General features: G+C 39.5%; 1 protein-coding gene across 1 annotated transcript; it reads right to left on the minus strand.

The window, feature by feature from the left end:
* Positions 1-2152: 2152 nt before the first annotated feature.
* LOC125393056 (uncharacterized) lies at positions 2153-17153 on the minus strand. Its single transcript, XM_087903781.1, has 4 exons — positions 16898-17153; positions 4378-4504; positions 4123-4183; positions 2153-2998 (listed from the first exon to the last, which is right to left on the minus strand). The coding sequence occupies exons 1-4, from the start codon at positions 16910-16912 to the stop codon at positions 2299-2301; spliced, it is 903 nt and encodes a 300-aa protein (XP_087759907.1). The 5' UTR covers positions 16913-17153; the 3' UTR covers positions 2153-2298.
* Between the last annotated feature and the right edge of the window lie 278 nt (positions 17154-17431).

Consider the following 17431-nt stretch of genomic DNA (forward strand, 5'->3'; position numbering starts at 1 on the left):
CATTGTGTAGCTTATAATAAGTTTTTTGGCTAAAGATCTTACCAAATACTATTTTTTTTAATTAATTAATTTATTTGTTTATAAAAATTTCCACTTCCTCCCCTCCTCCCCATGCCCTCCCATTCCCCCCACTCCCTCTCCTCCTCCCTCTCCAGTCCTAAGAGCAGTCAGGGTTTCCTGCCCTATGGGAAGTTCAAGTTCCTCCCCTCTCCCTCCAGGTCTAGGAAGGTGAGCATCCAAACAGACTAGGATCCCAAAAAACCAGTACATGCAGACAAAACAAGACCCAGAGCCATTGTCAATGGCTTCTCAGTCAGCCCCCATGTCAGCCACATTCAGAGACTCCAGTTTGATCACATGCTCATTCAGTCCCAGTCCAGCTGGCCTTGGTGGGCTCTCCTTCGATCAGTCCCCTTGTATCAAAGGGTATGTACTCACTCATAAGTGGATTCTAGCCAGAGTTAAAGGTCTTTGAGCCTATAATTCGTGATCCTAGAGAACCTAAATAAGAAGGTGAACCAAATACTTTATAATGTGGAACATATACACATTAGAGTTTTACTCAGCGGTAAAAAACAATGACATCTTGAATTTTGCATGCAAATGGATGGAAATAGAAAACGCTTTACTGAGTGAGGTAAGCCAGACCCAAAAAGAGGAACACGGTATGTATTCACTCATAAGTGGATTCTAACCATAATTAAAGGTCTTTGAGCCTATTATTCGTGATCCTAGAGAAGCTAAATAAGAAGATGAACCTGATGAAGATTATTTAGCTATCCGCCAGGAGGTAGGAAATAGACAAGAGTCCCAGGTAACCTCGGGTGCATGGGGTGGGGGTGGGAGGGTTGTTGGAAGGGGAGAGGGTTAGAGAGAAGGGAGTAGGGGAGGATTGGGGAAATATCGGGGGACTGGGATGGGGGGAGGGAGGAAGGATGGATATGGGATCAGGCAAGTATATACCTCAACTAAGGGAATCATTTTAGGGTTTACAAGAGACTTGATTATAAAGGGGATCCCAGGTCCAAGGAGAGATCCCCAGATGGTTCTCTGGACAGAGGAGAGGGTGCCTGAACCGGCCTTGGCCCAGAACCATACTGATGAATATTTTTGCATGTCACCATAGAACCCTCATCTGGCGATGGATGGAGATGGACGCGGAGAACCACATTGGAACACTGGACCTAGCTCCCTAGGTCCAAATGAGAGGCAGAAGGAAAGAGAACGTGAGCAAAGAAGGCAAGGGCAGAGGAAACCTTCATCCGACGTTGGATGGCGATACAGACGGAGACCCATATTGGAACACCGAACTGAGCACTCCACAGTCCAAATGAGGAACAGAAGGATGAAGAAAATAAAAAAAGTAATCAGTACTGCGAGGGATGCGAGCACCCACTGATACAAGGGGACTGATATAATGAGAGTTCACCAAGGCCTGTTGGACTGGGACTAAACGAGGACGTGATCCAACCAGATTCTCTGAATGTGGCTGGCCCGGAGCCTTTCTGAAAAGCCATTGACAATGACACTGGGACTTGCTTCCTCTGCATATACTGGATTTTGGCGCTACAGTCTGTTTGGACTCTCACCTTCCCTGGACCTGGAGGGAGGGGGGAGGAACTTGAACTTCCCACAGGGCAGGAAACCCTGACTGCTCTAGGGGATGGAGAGGGAGGAGGAGAGGGAGTGGGGGGGGAGTGGGAGGGTGTTGGGAGGAGGGGCTGAAATGGAAACTTTTATAATTTAATAAAAAAAAAGAAGTCCTCAGTATCTTTTTCAGGTAGTCAATGTCTATTGTAATATTCAGAGATTTTAACAGATTGTTGCACACAAAAAGTTTTATTCCTATATAAAGTACAAAACTTTATCACAACAAAACCACTTATAGGGTTTCTATGCCATATGATATTTCTCACGATTTAGATTATTCATACATGCAAATGCCTTACCACACTGACTACATTTATAGAGTTTATCTCCACTGTGTGATTTTTTATGCATTTGTAGAGTATTGTGAAGTGCAAAGGCTTTACCACACTCATTACATTCATAGAGTTTATATCCAGCATATGTCAGTTCATGTCTTTAAAGATGAGTATGATAAACAAAGCCTTTAGCACACTAATTACATACGTAATGTTTCTCTCCAGCAGGGGTTCTATTATGTTTTCAGAGATCACTATACATGCAAAGGCTTTACCACATTGATTATATTCATAGCGTTTCTCTCCAGTATGTGTTCTTTCATGTGTTTGGAAACTACTGTGACATACAAAGGCTTTACAACAATGATTACATTCATAGGGTTTTCTCTCCAGCAAGTCTAATTTCATGACTTTGTAGATGAATGTGCTGTAAAAAGGATTCATGACACTGATTACATTCATAGTGTTTCTCTCCAGTGTGGCTTCTTTCATGATTTTGGAGAGTACTGGAACATAAAAAGGCTTTACCACACTGATTACATTTATAGGGTTTCTCTCCAGTATGGGTTTGTTCATGATTTTCAAGATGACCGTGCCGTGTGAAGGCTTTATCACACTGATTACATACATAGGGTTTCTCTCCAGTATGGGTTCGTTCATGATTTTTGAGATTACCGTGCCACGCGAAGGCTTTACCACACTGATCACATTCATAGAGTTTCTCTCCAGTATGACTTTCATGAATTAGAAGATAACTGTGCCATGCAAAGGCTTTACCACACTGATTACATTCATATAGCTTCTTTCCAGTATGTATTCTTATATGCATTTGAAGCGTATGCTGACATGCAAAGATTTTACAACATTGATTACATTCATAGGGTTTTTCTCCAGTGTAAGATCTATTGTGCATTCCAAGATGACTGTGATGTGCAAAAGCTTTACCACACTCATTTTCTTCATAGGGCTTCAATCTAGTATATGTTTTTTCATGCCTGTGAAGATGACATGCAAAGGCTTTAACACATTGAGTATATACAGAAGTTTTCTCGCTAGTTTGACTTTTTTCATGCCTACAATGGTAATGGTAAAAGAAAAGAATTACTACATTGAATACACTGTTGAATATTTTATCTGTATAAATTAATTTGACAATTTAGTACTATTTTAAAGAAGAATTATATGTTAAGGTTTTATCACCATGTTTACAATCTTGTTTTTCCTTCATTAAAGCATGTTTTTCATCTTTGAGGATAACTGAAAACAGCCTTTATTATATGGTTTACATTTACAGAATCTTTTTTTTTCTGTATGAGAATTTTCATGTATTTGAAGAGAACTGAAAACAATCAGAGCTTTACCACTCTTATTGCATTTATAACATTTCCTACGCTGTGAGTGATACTACATTTGTTAAGTTAACTAGGACAAACAGAAGTTTTTACACAGTCCTAGTACTCATGGTGCTTTTCTGAAATGTAAGCTTGTTGATATATTAACAATGAGGCTAGAAAACTAATTACTTGTATACTTGTACATCAAATTCAACAAGTATACTCAACATGCGGACTGTTACATATCTTCTATTTCTTCTGAGAGAGGGGTATTTTATATTTTTTCACATCCCTATGCTCATGTGGTTTGTATCCAGAGTAACATATGATATACTTAGTAAAGGAAGAATAACAAATATAAGGCTTCCACATTGAGGTCACAGTTTGACTTTCTGTCCTCATAGACTTGTGGTATCTGGATTAAGGCCTCTCTATAACAGCTGCCCCTGGAGTTGTGACTCTAACTGCTCCCTCACTAAACTTAACACAGTCACAAGTATATGGGTTAAACTACCTTTTCTATGAACTATTAGTGTAATAGAGAGTTTCAGAGATATACTTATCACCTTTTCAAAATGTATATCTTTTATAATATGAATAATATGAAATAAATGCATTGACAGTTTTACAGAATAGCTCATTGTATTATGAATCAAATGGAAATACAGGTTAAGGCATTGTTTCCTTGACTTGTTTCTTAAAAGAATGACTTTCAAATGCAATTCACCTATCTGAAATTTTGTGATAATTTAATAAACACCAATGAACTTTATTGTGTACATTGTTGTTTTGATTTTAAACATATAGGATACATTACAAATTCTTCAGGGGTACATCTGTATCAGCTTATACATGGAAATTACCTTTCATGTCTTCTAGAACTTTGACAATGTTCTTCAATATTATGGTCTTCCCAATTATATCCTAAAATACAGTGCCAGAAAAATGTATGTTATATATTAAAAATTGTAAAAAATTTAGTTACCATTTGAAGCAAAACTTAAAAACATGTCTAATCTCTTTACCCATTCTTCTTTCTCAATCATATTACAAAAGAGCATTATTAACCATGAACAGTTGTCCCCTTATTTAAAACATAAAAGATAATTCAGTCCTACCTATAGCAGTGAGGTTTCTGTAGGTCTCTACCATCACATCTTTGTAGAGACTCTTCTGGGAAAGATTCAGCAAAGTCCATTCTTCCCAAGTGAAGTCGACATGCACGTCATCATAGGTCACTGCATTCTAAAATCCCATACATGTGTACAAAAGAAAGTATGATTTTGCAGCACTGTAAATGTATACATTTTTGACAGCATAGTCAAAGAATTATGGTGTTCCCCATACTTATTCTATGACATAGACATCATAATTTAATCACCAAGTCACTTTAGAAGCAAACTGAATAGGAGGTTCACCTTGGTCATTTCTGAACCCGTTGAATGGGATATCACTTTGCAAGAGAAATGCCTACTAACCAACAATGAAAGATACATAAACAGAACATGAGTACAGAGTACAGATAAGAGAGATTGTATGAATGATTAATTTCTAACTACAAAAAAGAAAAATAAGATGAAAAAGCTGGATGCATTGAGTCCTTTAATCCAAGGACTCAGAAGGCAGAGGCATGTATGTCTATCTGCCTCTGAGTTGAATACGAGCCTAGTCCACACAATCACTTCTATGGCAGCCAGAAATACACGTTAAATACCTCTTTCACATGATAAAAATCAATCAAACATAAAGGCTAGTAATAACTCATAGGCTTTTGCTGAAGTGTCTACAAAAGTTATGCATTTACTTCAACTCTTTATTCATCTACATGAAATCTGAAGTACCCTAATTTAAACTGAAACATGAATAAGATTTTACTAAAAGGCACTGTGTGTTTAAGAAGTTACAAATGGACAAATGAAAAGAATAGCAATTAATATGCTGATTACAAGTAATGAACACAGAGCAGGAAAGATGGCTCAGCAGTAGAGTCCTCCTGGTATTGCATGCAGGTGGGCTTAAGGACTTCCATGGAGGATCATAACTATCCATTATTCCAAGATCAAGGTTTTTAGTACCATTTTTTTGATCAATGTAAGGACCAGGTACTCACATGGTGCATATCTATGCATACAGGTTAAATTCTTTTTTTAAAATAAAAATTCAAAACAAACAAAACAGGCAGAAAGAAGGTTATGCAACTGCAACCCAATGACTCAAAAGACACAGGCAGTATTAATGTCATGAATACATGCCACCCTAGGAAAAATAATGATACCCTCTGTAAAATTTAAAATTTAAGATATGGGTGAAGTTCATTACAACAGCATATGCTTGATAAAAACAAAGCCATCATACAATACAGAAACAAAAAAGCCAGGAATGCTGGCCCACCTTTAATCCCAGCACTTGGGAGTCAGAGTCAGAGGTTCTCTGAGTTTGAAGCCAACCTGGTATATAGCACTACTTTCAGAACACCTAGGGCAACACCGACAAACCTTGTCTTCAAAAATAAACAAACAAAAATACAAACAGTAGGCTACCAAACCACATTAGCACCAAATAGCAGCTAATTCTATTGAATCTTGTATGATGTAGTGATAGAGCTTATGATGGTGGGGAAGTTATGACAGCAAAAGAAGAAAGCCGACTGATTGGTTTCAACAACAAAACAGTAGGCACAAAGAACAGGAAATGGGTTGAGGCTATAGAAACTTATATTGTGGGATTCCCTTCTGGATGTTGTGATTATCATTGTTTAATAAAGAAACTGCTTTGGGCCTATAACAGAGCTTTAGGACAACTCCAAGGTAGGTTAGGAAAACTAAACTGAATGCTGGGAGGATGAAGGGGGAGTCAGAGAGAAGTCATGTAGCCCTACCAGAGACAGATGCTGAGAACTTTACCTCATAAGCCACAGTCACATGGCAATACACAAATTAACAGAAATTGATTAAATTAATATGTAAGTGTTAACCAATAAGAGGCTAGAGCTAATGGGCTAAGCAGTGATTTATTAATACAGTTTCTGTGTGGTTATTTTCAGGCTGAGAAGCTGGGAACTAATGAGTGGCTTCCCATAACAAACCGTTGCCCATGTGGCCAACTAGCATCCATTTAAAATCTTAGAGAGCTTGGAAAGGAATTCTAAAGAGTAAAAAAATGAAGTTTAGCCACATTTATTTCCCCAAATGGGCTTTGCTTACTGGTGATGTGCTGCAGCACCTTTAAGAGATGTTTTCCTGATGTAGAGGTAGAATAAGAAAGCTCCACCATTTTGAAATGCTGAATTTCTGGGCTGTGCTGTCAGTGCCAACTCTGACTCCTTCTGGAAGACCGGCTATGGGGTCTGTGAGAAGATTGCTAGTGGCAACTCAGACCCTGTGTATGCCTGAAAATGGGGTAATGTACATGGCTCTCAGAGGCAGCAAATGTGCCTCTGCCATGTTGGACTGTGTTGAGCAAACAGGCACAGTTGAAGTTCATAAGAAGGGTTTAGCATTTTAAGAAGCACTCCAGAACAGGAAAAAAAATACAGATACACAATAGTACAGATTCATACATAAAAGACCTCTAAATGAGACACAGTCTGTTTAAAAAATTTACATAGGCCTGGGAGAAAGAAGAAAAATAAAACAGAGTTATAAAAACAAGTAAATGGTTTATAAAAAATCAAATGAAGACTTTTTAAAAAGACAGAGTACAGTCAGTCATAAATTAAAGGAGTAAAGACAATAAAATAAATAGTAAAAAGTAATAGAATAAAAACAAATAAGCCATGTAAAGATGGACTATATACAGAGGGTCTGGATTATGTATTTTATTGTACTTTTCTTTGAATTTCTTGACTGTAAAGGAGCTAAGTAACCAACACATATACTTTAAAGGTATCATGTCTTTAGAATTTGGGTCTAAGGATTTGTTGCTTTGAAAAAGGGCTTTATCTTTTGTTTCCACAGAGGATGAGAACCTGTGGAATCCTTACAGACTAATGTGGCTTGATGAATCAAGACCACACAAAAGGTTGCAGTGAATGCCCCCAAAATTACTTCACCTAATTAAAAGCAGGAAGCAGTTTGGAGAGAACTATACCCATATTCCCAAATACAATTCATAAATGTTTCTTTACATTTAAAGGGGAATATGCTATAGAAATTTGCAATGGTATGGATCTTGGTTTATTGATACAAATTTTAGGTCAATTGTATTATATGTATTTCTGCTCTTAAGGTATTGTATTTGTGCAGCTCATTTAAACATGAAATATATAATTAAAATAGAGGTAGAGAGTCATCTATGATAGTAATACTCAAGTTTGTACTAATGTTGGTTAGGTTTTCTAGATGTACAGAGATGTATTTCAAATAGGGAGCCTTCAAATCTTTCAGAGACTTTCAGAATATGGTATTTAAAATGTTTTAAGACATTAAGACTTTTCATGACCATGAAACACATCTGCTCCTGGTGGCACCAGTCTATTCTGAGAGGATGATGAACATTGAAGAGGCTCCTTATGGAGTTTGTTAGACATTTGGGCAAGAAACTGCTCTTGCTGGGACTGCTTGATGAACTGGACATGCAGAACCCACAGAGAAATGACTGATGAGCTTTCCTAAAGGTCAGATGATTCTTTGGGGTTCCTGATTCATGATAGAGTCTGCCAGACATTCTACAGGAAACAGAAGACAGCAACTGTTGGACTTTTCTATTGCAAGGCAGAACAGGTCTTCAAATTTCCTGCTTCATAAAAAGTCTGTTGGATACTATGGGTCTGTGGGCTGAAGACTGGATGCTCCCAAAACACAGAAGAACTTTGGGTGACTGTCTGGGCAATGAGATATCTCTGTCATTTCTAGAGTTTTGGAAGGTGCTTACAATAGACTTCCTGTGTACTTAGGTAATATTATATCCTTCTGGAGTCTTTTATGGAGTTGAAGAGTTTATACTTATAGTTTTCTTTAGTTATGATAAAAGATAAAGTAGATATAAAATTGTAACTGTAATTCTTGCATGATACCTGTTTTGTAATTTGTAATTTTACTAGGTTAAAACTAAAACCTTCCTTTCCATTTAAACAGAAAAGGAAAAGTGATGGAGAGTCCCCTCTGTATGCTGTGATTATCATTGTTTAATAAAAAAGCTGCTTTGGGCCAATAGCTGAGCTATAGGGCAGAACTTAGGTAGGCGGAAAAAAACTAAACTGAATGCTGGGAGGAAGAAGGTGGAGTCAGAGAGAAGTTATGTAGACCCACCAGAGACAGATGCTGGGAACTTTACCCAGTAAGCCACAGCCACATAGTGATACACAGATTAATAGAATTGGGTTAAGTTAAAATGTAAGAGTTAGCCTATAAGAAGCTAGAGCTAATGGGACAAGCCATGATTTAATTAATACAATTTCTGTGTGATTATTTTGGGGCTGTGCAGCTTGGAACAAACAAGCATCCCTATTTACTATATCATTTCACATCCCAGTGATAAATTTCATCCAGGAAGGGCTCCTCCTACTAATGGTTTCAGAAGCAATCAAATAAAAGTTACCAAGAAGAGGCACATGTTAAAATACATCTTCCTATCTGAGAGGTTTTTCATTCAGTCAATTACATTCTAACCTGGATCACTATAGGCTCATAGTTTTCTTCATCCATGAAGAAAATTAATTTAGCCACTTCAGTGATACTCATAGTCTGCAATAGGCCCTACACTGTTCAAATATTCAAAGTCTCTTCTGATGCTCAAGACAATTACTTGACAGTGATTTGTTGACAGAGTTTTCTGTCCTGCCTAGTCCCATGGTCATTTGGTCCCAAAGAAATACACAGAGGTCTACATTAATTATAAACTGGTTGGCTTGTTAGTTCAGGCTTCTTATTAAGTAATTCTTACATCTTAGATTAGTAAATAATTCTTGTCTGTGTTATCCACATGGCTTGGTACCTTTTATCAGTGTGATATTCTCCTCTTGTTTCCTCTGTGTCTAGGTAACAACTGTAGACTGAGCCTTTCCTCTTCCCAGAATTCTCCTGTTCTGGTCACCCCACCTATCCTTCCTGCCTGGCTACTGGTCAATCAGCATTTTATTAAACCAATACAAGTGACAAATCCTTACAAGGTACAAGACCATTGTCCCACAGCAAGTAACATCTTCTAAATATCAGAAAACAAGTTACATCTTTCCAACATACAATGGTACAAAATACCATTCACACTCCAAAATAGAGAAATGCAGACATAGTGAGGGAAGATTGAACCAAGGCAAGACTGAGGCATAACAAGACAAACATCAAATCCTGTTTCAGATGCATAGGGCTTCAGTTTCAAAGGACATAGAAGGCCCTATCCCTGCGTCTTCTCATACATCCCTCTTTCTTTGGTTACTTCCACGCTCTATACACAGTTAGTTGTCCATAGCAGATGTCTTATAATTTAGGGATCTCAATATCTTGTGGTATCAAAATGCAGCCTAGGCTGTATCAAAATACAACCCTTGCTGTTGTGGAAGTTTATTGTAAAATGTGTTATATTTAGTTATGTTGTGAAACAATTGTTTCAATGATGCAAATATGTGTTGCATTCTTTTATGTTGCCTATGTTTAATTCTGTGAAGCTGTGATACTGGGCTGGTCTAAAATACCTGTTTGGCCTAATGAAAAATCAATAGCTTGGTAGGAAAGAATAAGATGGGCTGGCAGGTAGAGACAATAAATGTGAGGAAATATCTTAGAGGTAAAAAGGAAGACTGATCAAGAAAAGGAGAGGAAGGCATGGGCCAGCCACTCAGCTACACAGCAAGCCATAGAATAAGAAGCAAAAAAAGGTATAGAGAATAGATAAAAGCCCAGAGGCAAAACGTAGATGGGACAATTAGTTTAGAAAGGCTGGCTAGATTTTAGTGTTTGCAAGAGACTTGATTCTGGAGGGGTTCCCAAGCCCAAGGAGAGGTCCCCAGATTGTTCCCTGGGCAGCAGAGGAGAGGGTGCTTGAACTGATCTTGGCCCATAACCATACTGATGAATATTTTGCATGTCACCACAGAACCTGCATCTGGCGAAGGATGGAGATAGAGACGGAGACCCACATTGGAGCACTGGACTGAGCCCCGAAGGTCCAATGAAGATCAGAAGGAGGGAGAACATGAAAAAGGAAGTCAGGACCGCCAGGGATACGTCCACCCACTGATACAAGGGAACTGATCGAATGAGAGCTCACCAAGGCTTCATGGATATGACCGCCAGACACTATGGGCATGTGGACTGAAGATGGATGTCCCAATGTATCCATCTTTGGGTGACTGTCCAGGCAGCAAGATGTCTTTGTCAATTCTAGAGTTTTGGAATTACATATAATTACTTAGGTAATATATATCCTTCTGTAGTCTATGATGGAGTTGAAGAAAGACAGTTTTATATTTATAAAAGATATATTAGATATAAAACTTTAGACTAACAATGATAGAATAGAGGAAGACTATTTTTCTTAATTTTCCAAATGTACATGGACTAAGTATTGTAACTATAAATCTTGCTTGATAATTATTTTGTTGAATGTAATCTTGCTAAATAAAAGTTAAAACCTTCCATTTTATTTAGACAGAAAAGGGGAGGTGATATGCAATTCCCCTCTGTATGCTGTGAATATATTTTATTCCCATTGGTTAATAGAGAAACTGCTTTGGGTCTATGGCAGCACAGAATAAACAAGGTAGGAATTCCAGCAGAGAAAAAGGAGAAAAGAAGACAGAGTCAGGGAGATGCCATGTAGCCACTGAAGGAGACAGATGCTGGATGGAACCTTACTGGCAGGCCACAGCCATGTGGTGATACACAGATTGATAAAAATGTGTTAACTTAAGAATTAAAAGTTACATAATAAGAAGCCTAATCTACTGGATATGCAGGCTTATAATTAATACAATTTCTGTATAATTATTACAAGTCTGGGCAGTGGTGATATGAACAAGCACCCTCTGTCTATACCAGGATATAATGAAATTTGCAAGCTATACAGCATACACAAGATTAATATCTAAGTTCAATTGTTCGGTTAAGCATTCATGATTCCTTGACTACTAAGGGATCATAAAAAGAAGCACACATCAGCCTGAATGCTTCACTGCCTGAGGAAATGCAACAGTCTATCGGGAACTGGGAGGTATATTGTGACCCAGGAACCATGGACTCTAACCTGAAAAACCTATGACAGGGGTCTCTGAAGGCAGTTAGGTCAGTGACCAACTGCTTGGGTCCCTGAAAAGCCTACTGCCCACTAAAATCCTATGACCTTGACCTCCACTGACTGTCATTACTCTCAACATTCCCATCTTCTAGGTCCTACAAGAACAGCTGATTAAGCTCTTTGTCCAGTTTTTTGATATCTTCAGCATTCTTCTAAGACTCAACATTCCCATGACTTTTGCAGCAACAAAATCCCCTGAGTCCCACTTTGATTCCGACTTTCTTCTCTGTTACTGTTACTAAATTATGCAATCTAAAGCAACTCAGGTAATGAACATGCTTATATGGTTGTTAACCCTATTTCACAATTCCTCCTTATGACAGCTTAGGATAGATACTAAAACTAATAACTAAACACAAAATATGTGGAACCATTGTTTTCTGGCTTTCCCTCTTGCTTTGTCAGTCTTGTGCTCAGCTTGTTCTCCTATCAGAGCTGCTTGTTCAGAGATACTGCCAACTCAGTGGAAGAGCCTTTCTATATCAATCAAAATCACCACAATCTCTCTCAGATACCTTAATCAGATATTCTGATCTATGCATATTCTTAATTGGTATTTTCTCAGATCAGTCTAAGCTATGTCATGCTGATAGCTGAGGCTAATTAGAAGAAAGAGACAATAACATACAAGACATTTTTAAACATGATTAGTACGTTGCTTTGGATCTTTAAGCAGCAAAAACACAAATGTGAAATTAGATATGACAGGAAATGGAAAGAGGCAAGCATCTAAAATAAAGAAGAGAAAACTAAAACTAACTCTCCACAGAAACTTCCCAAACCAACAAAAACTCAAGGAACTCATAACATGAGAAACCTGAAAACAAAACTGGTGAAACCATTATTTTCCAGAAAATGAGCAATATACTTATATATATATTCAAGGCCCAGTCCTGAAGAAGTTGAAGGACTATCTACCCAGAACTGAGCAGCAGAGACAGAATTAGGTTTTCAAATCAATTCTCAATTACATAGTGCGAGACAACAATATTATAAGCTCATAGTCTTCCCCCACTCTCAACAAAGATCAGAGGCCAAAGACCACTACCAAGGACACCACGAAGAACAATAGAACCTCATGCTTCATCTCTGTCCAAGCATCTCTGACAGCTCAGCCAACCTGCTCTTTCTGGTCTGGGGACATTCGCTCCTACATTCACCATGGCATGGCTTGTGCTCCTCCTTACAGTTCCCAAAAGCAGAACAAGAGAATCCTGGAAAGAACCTGTAAACTACCTCTGGTGGTCCTAATTGCCAACCAGAGTCCCTCTAGGACCACCCAGCTGGGCTTCAAGACATTAGCAGTTACCCCACTGGTCTAGCACAGATCGAATGTCTCAGAAAGCAAACATCCTCCAGGTTTGTCCTTTCACACTATAGTCAGACAGGACCCTAATCTGAGAAAGTTGTAGTTTAATAAAATCTTCTATTCTCCCAGAGTACTTCCTGTTCCTCCTCCAAGACACCGGGTCCTGTTTGTGGTCTGTGGATCCATGAAATGGCCAGATGGGACATTTAAGGAACATCTAAAATTGATTTCCTCTCTTCCCACAGCTAATGTAAACTACAGCTAATGTGACTACAGCAGAAAAGGTTTTACCCTTCTTGCCCATCCTTTGTCTGTTGTGACGACACCGGCTTTATAATTGGTCAGTGAACTCAATTCTTACACAGGTCCCACTTCACTTGTAAATTTACAATAAAATCTACAGAAATTGGAGGATACTCATTCACTGATCTATTTCTCCTTCACACAGACCAGTTAAGGTCCAGCCTGGTAGGAGTTGCAGGACTGTCTTTGCAGCACTAGGTGGCAGAGGCAGGATTAGGTGTTCACAGCAATTCTCAGTTACATAGTATGATGCAAACCTGAGCTACAGGAGACATTAATCTAAAGCAGTTGTTCTCAATCTTCCTAGTGCTGTGACTCTTTAATAGTTACTCATGATGTAGTGATTTCCCCACCAATAAAATTATTTTTACTGCTACTTCATAACTATATTTTTGCTACTGTTATGAATGATAATATAAATATCTGTACTTTCTGATGGTCTTAGGCCAGTCCTGTGATAGGTTCATTTCATTTAATCCCCCAAAAGGAGTCATGGGCCACCAGGTTGAGAATCACTGCTCTAAACTGATATAAATAAATAGATGAATAATTAAACAGCACATAAAGATAGAATAAAATTCGAAAACTGGGAAACATTGAAAAATAGAAACAAAGAGATTATAGCAGTCATGCCATTGGAGAAAATGAAATCTCAAAAATGATAACCAATAATTGACTTCTTAAAATGATAAAAAAAAAAGAATTGAACCCTCAGTGATACTGACTTTGAAACAGAGTAAGCACTTCCCTGGTAGGGAAAATGCCACTAATAAAGGAATGCATGACTTTGTCCCATGTATAATGTGAGCTGCTGAGTGCTGTAAGCTGATACATGGAGTTACAGCCAATGGCCTGTGTCATATCTGAACTGGCTTCATCCACTGTGTCAACCAGGATTGAACATATCTGCATGGGAAAGTTCACTAATTGGAAACCAATACAGCTCTCCTTCCTAAACTGTACACACACAAGTGTCTGTCTTCATTCACAAAGAGGGAATTAATGTATGATGGGAATTACACATTAAGTCACTCACTGTGCCCCTTCAGGTCCTTCTTTGTAATGGACACCCCTGCAGCCCATGGCCTTAAACTTCAGTCTAAGATCTAGCTATTGTCCAGTGTGTTTACCCCCTCCAGCTTACACAGTACACCATTCCTACTTCTCTGTTCTGAAGGGAGAAGCCATGCTCCACATGCAAATCCTTTTATTGTTACTACAAAGACAGTCCCACTGTATGACTCAAACTGGCAATTTTAGAGCTAGGTGGAGCAGCATATTTGTAATCTAAGAATGTATGATGGTTAGCCAGGAGGATAGCAAGGGCAATGCCCTGTGGGACTGCAGACAGGATTTAAGTCCACCTCAGTCAGCACAGGGGACACTGAGTACAACTGCTTTCCTCAGAGCTGAAAAGTGCAGTTGTTCTAGAATTGTTATACTCTCCTGGCACACAAGGTTGTGACCCCGTAATGGCCCTTGAGTAACAGGTCAGAGGCCTTTGATGGAGAAGTGGGTCTTCTGGCTGGTTGTATATCATAGTTGTCTCATTTGTTATAGGAATGTACCTTAATGGCTTATTAATCCGGTTGAACAACATTTTCAACTCATGATACTAATCACTAACAGGCATGGTGCGCTTGCTCCTCATCTCTGGATATTTGGGATGCAGCCCTCCCTCACTTAAATTATACTTTGTGTGACTTAATGTCTCCTAAGAACCAGTAAATCCTTATACCATTAATTCTACTACCAATTATACTCTTCTCCATCACAGTTTAGTAGTGGAGCGCTACTCTACACAGGAGAAACTGTTTACAAGCCGCATGAAGTTAACAACAGATGAATCCCAAACGTAAATGTCAAAAGTGCAGAACTTCTGAAGACCCAGGAGAGACCAGGAGTCTCCGCTTTTGGCAAATGTGGTGATCTTTCTCCACATGCGACAATATAAGCACGACAGACACCACCATCTGCGGCTCCCGACGCTCTGCTCTGTGCAGACAACAGCCCAGGCAGTGAAGGGATTCAGAGGCTGCCCGCAGAGAGCTGCAAGGTTAGGACTACTAAGGAAGATGCTAAACTCTGTGTCTGTCCGCTTGCTCCCACCCACCACACCGGCCGTGAGCCTCAGAGGCCGCCCCACCTAGTTTGGGGACAGCGACCCCTTGCTCACCAAGTCCGGCCACTCTTCCGTCTGGGGAGAGCAACCCCTCACTCACCATGGTGCAGCTGCTGCCGAGCGGACAGGCTCTCTGCCCAAAGGAGAGCCCGAGCCGCTGTGCATGTGAAAGCAGAAATGGATCTGATGTCCGGCTCCGGGAAGAACCCTCCCAACTGGCAGTTGGAGGCTCTGATTAGCTGGTGAGGTCTGAGTGATGGGACCAGGTTAGCACAAGGGACTCAGCACCATGGTCCAGCACTGGATTCTAATTTGAAGACAGACGTATCCCAGATTGGCTGGAAATTTATGCCAAATTCAACAGCAAGTCTCTTGCTAATGTAAATCAATGGGTTCAGTTTTAAAAGAAAGTATACAGTTTCAGAAAATTAACTAAAATTAAACTAAATAACCTGGCATTAAAAAAAAGAAATGAACTGCTTGGTGGAGGCACAAGGCTATAACCCCAAGACTCCACAATGAAGGCAGGCAAGTCTCTGTGTGTTCAAGACCAGACAGCTAGGAATGCTACACAGAGAAACCCTGTCTCGAGAAAAAAAATCACAACAATTTTTGAGAAGCTGCTTCAGAGCTTCTGCTGGTGAGTATTTATTGATCTGACATATGTGGGTGGTGGGGAAGGGATTTCTAAAAGAAATGGTCTGTGTCCTGAAGAGGCTGCAGGACCTGAGAATGAATTCCAATGGCTGCCAGCAGAAGTGAACTGGGGTGTGGTTTCAGGTGCCTGGAGGAGAAGTGTAGCTAACATTGACCTGGCCAATAGGCCCCAGTCATGTGTTACTGTCAGGGACTGAAGTTCCTCAAAAGGGAATGAATGGAGACCCTTGCTTATCTTAATGCCTGACTTTGGGGAAAGGACTAGTGGGAAGCAGGTAGCACTTGAAACTAAGGTTTCTTATCTTACTCTTGCCTTCTGGACCTGTTCCCCTCAGAACGCTTCCTCTCAATAGGGAAGGTCATGAGGTCTTACTCTTTCCCCAGGATAACTTTCTACCTAGCATCCTGATGGATTGTTCTGTACTAATTCCTAACCCTAACTGAACTCTTCCAGTGTAAATAAATAAAGGAAGCAAATACGTGAACAGATGAATGAATGAACAGACAAACAAACCCAACAAACAAACTAATAAAGAAAAAGTTCACAGTTGTTTATTGACTTTTGTTTTCATAATGAAAACTTTTGATATGTGACCTCGAAAGTTTCTGGAGCATAACTTTATACTCAACTCTCTCTCTCTCTCTCTCTCTCTCTCTCTCTCTCTCTCTCTCTCTCTCTGTCTCTGTCTGTCTCTGTGTGTGTGTGTGTGTGTGTGTGTGTGTGTATGTGTGTGTGTGTGTGTCGTGAGCCCTACTAAGTGGGCCTTCTGGCCTTACTTAGAGGTCTGCAAGTAAATGACACTCAGGATAGCAGTTCCCTGCTTTGTCCGAACTACATTTATTGTATAGGCACTTCAAGATCTTACAATTGTTCTGGTACAGCCAATAAGTAAGTGTCATCATCACAAGCAAGGATATAATATCACACAAGCAATGTCACACAAGCACATATATATTCCTGAATTCTAGGCAAGCATTACTATATTCTATCTAATAAGGCATTGGGGAGTACAACCTGATGATGGTTCATAGCTCTCAACGTAGACCTCTGGATCAGCAAGTCTTGATCCGCAGGCAAGAGCTGGTTCTCTGGCTATTGGAAGATCTCTGGTCCAATGTCTCGTTGGTTGATTGATTGATTGATTGATTGATTCTCGATGCTGTAGAGTTTCTCTGGCGCCTCTCCAACACAGTCTCTAGCAGATCATCTTGAGAATGCCTCCTGGTCTTTTTGCCTCCCTTTTTATACTATTCTTCAGTCTAACCTCACTCTTTTCTACGTCACACTCCAGATTAACACTCCTGTCTGCCTATACGTCACTCTTATCATCATTGCACACATTTTCTGCTAGTGCCGTTTCTCCTGGACTTGCCCCAGACTTGTCTTTACAGACCCATCTAGGTTTTGTCCTTACAGACTCATAACAGTGTGTCTGTCTCTCTCTCACATACACACATACAGAAACACTTGAATAAATTTAAAATTAAACTAAATATATCTTAAAAGGAAGCAAACACCTTTACTATCATCATCTCATCACTCAGGAGG

The sequence above is a fragment of the Myodes glareolus genome, chromosome 2 (genome assembly GCF_982192425.1).
Source record: "Myodes glareolus chromosome 2, mMyoGla1.1, whole genome shotgun sequence".
Taxonomy (NCBI): Eukaryota; Metazoa; Chordata; class Mammalia; order Rodentia; family Cricetidae; genus Myodes; species Myodes glareolus.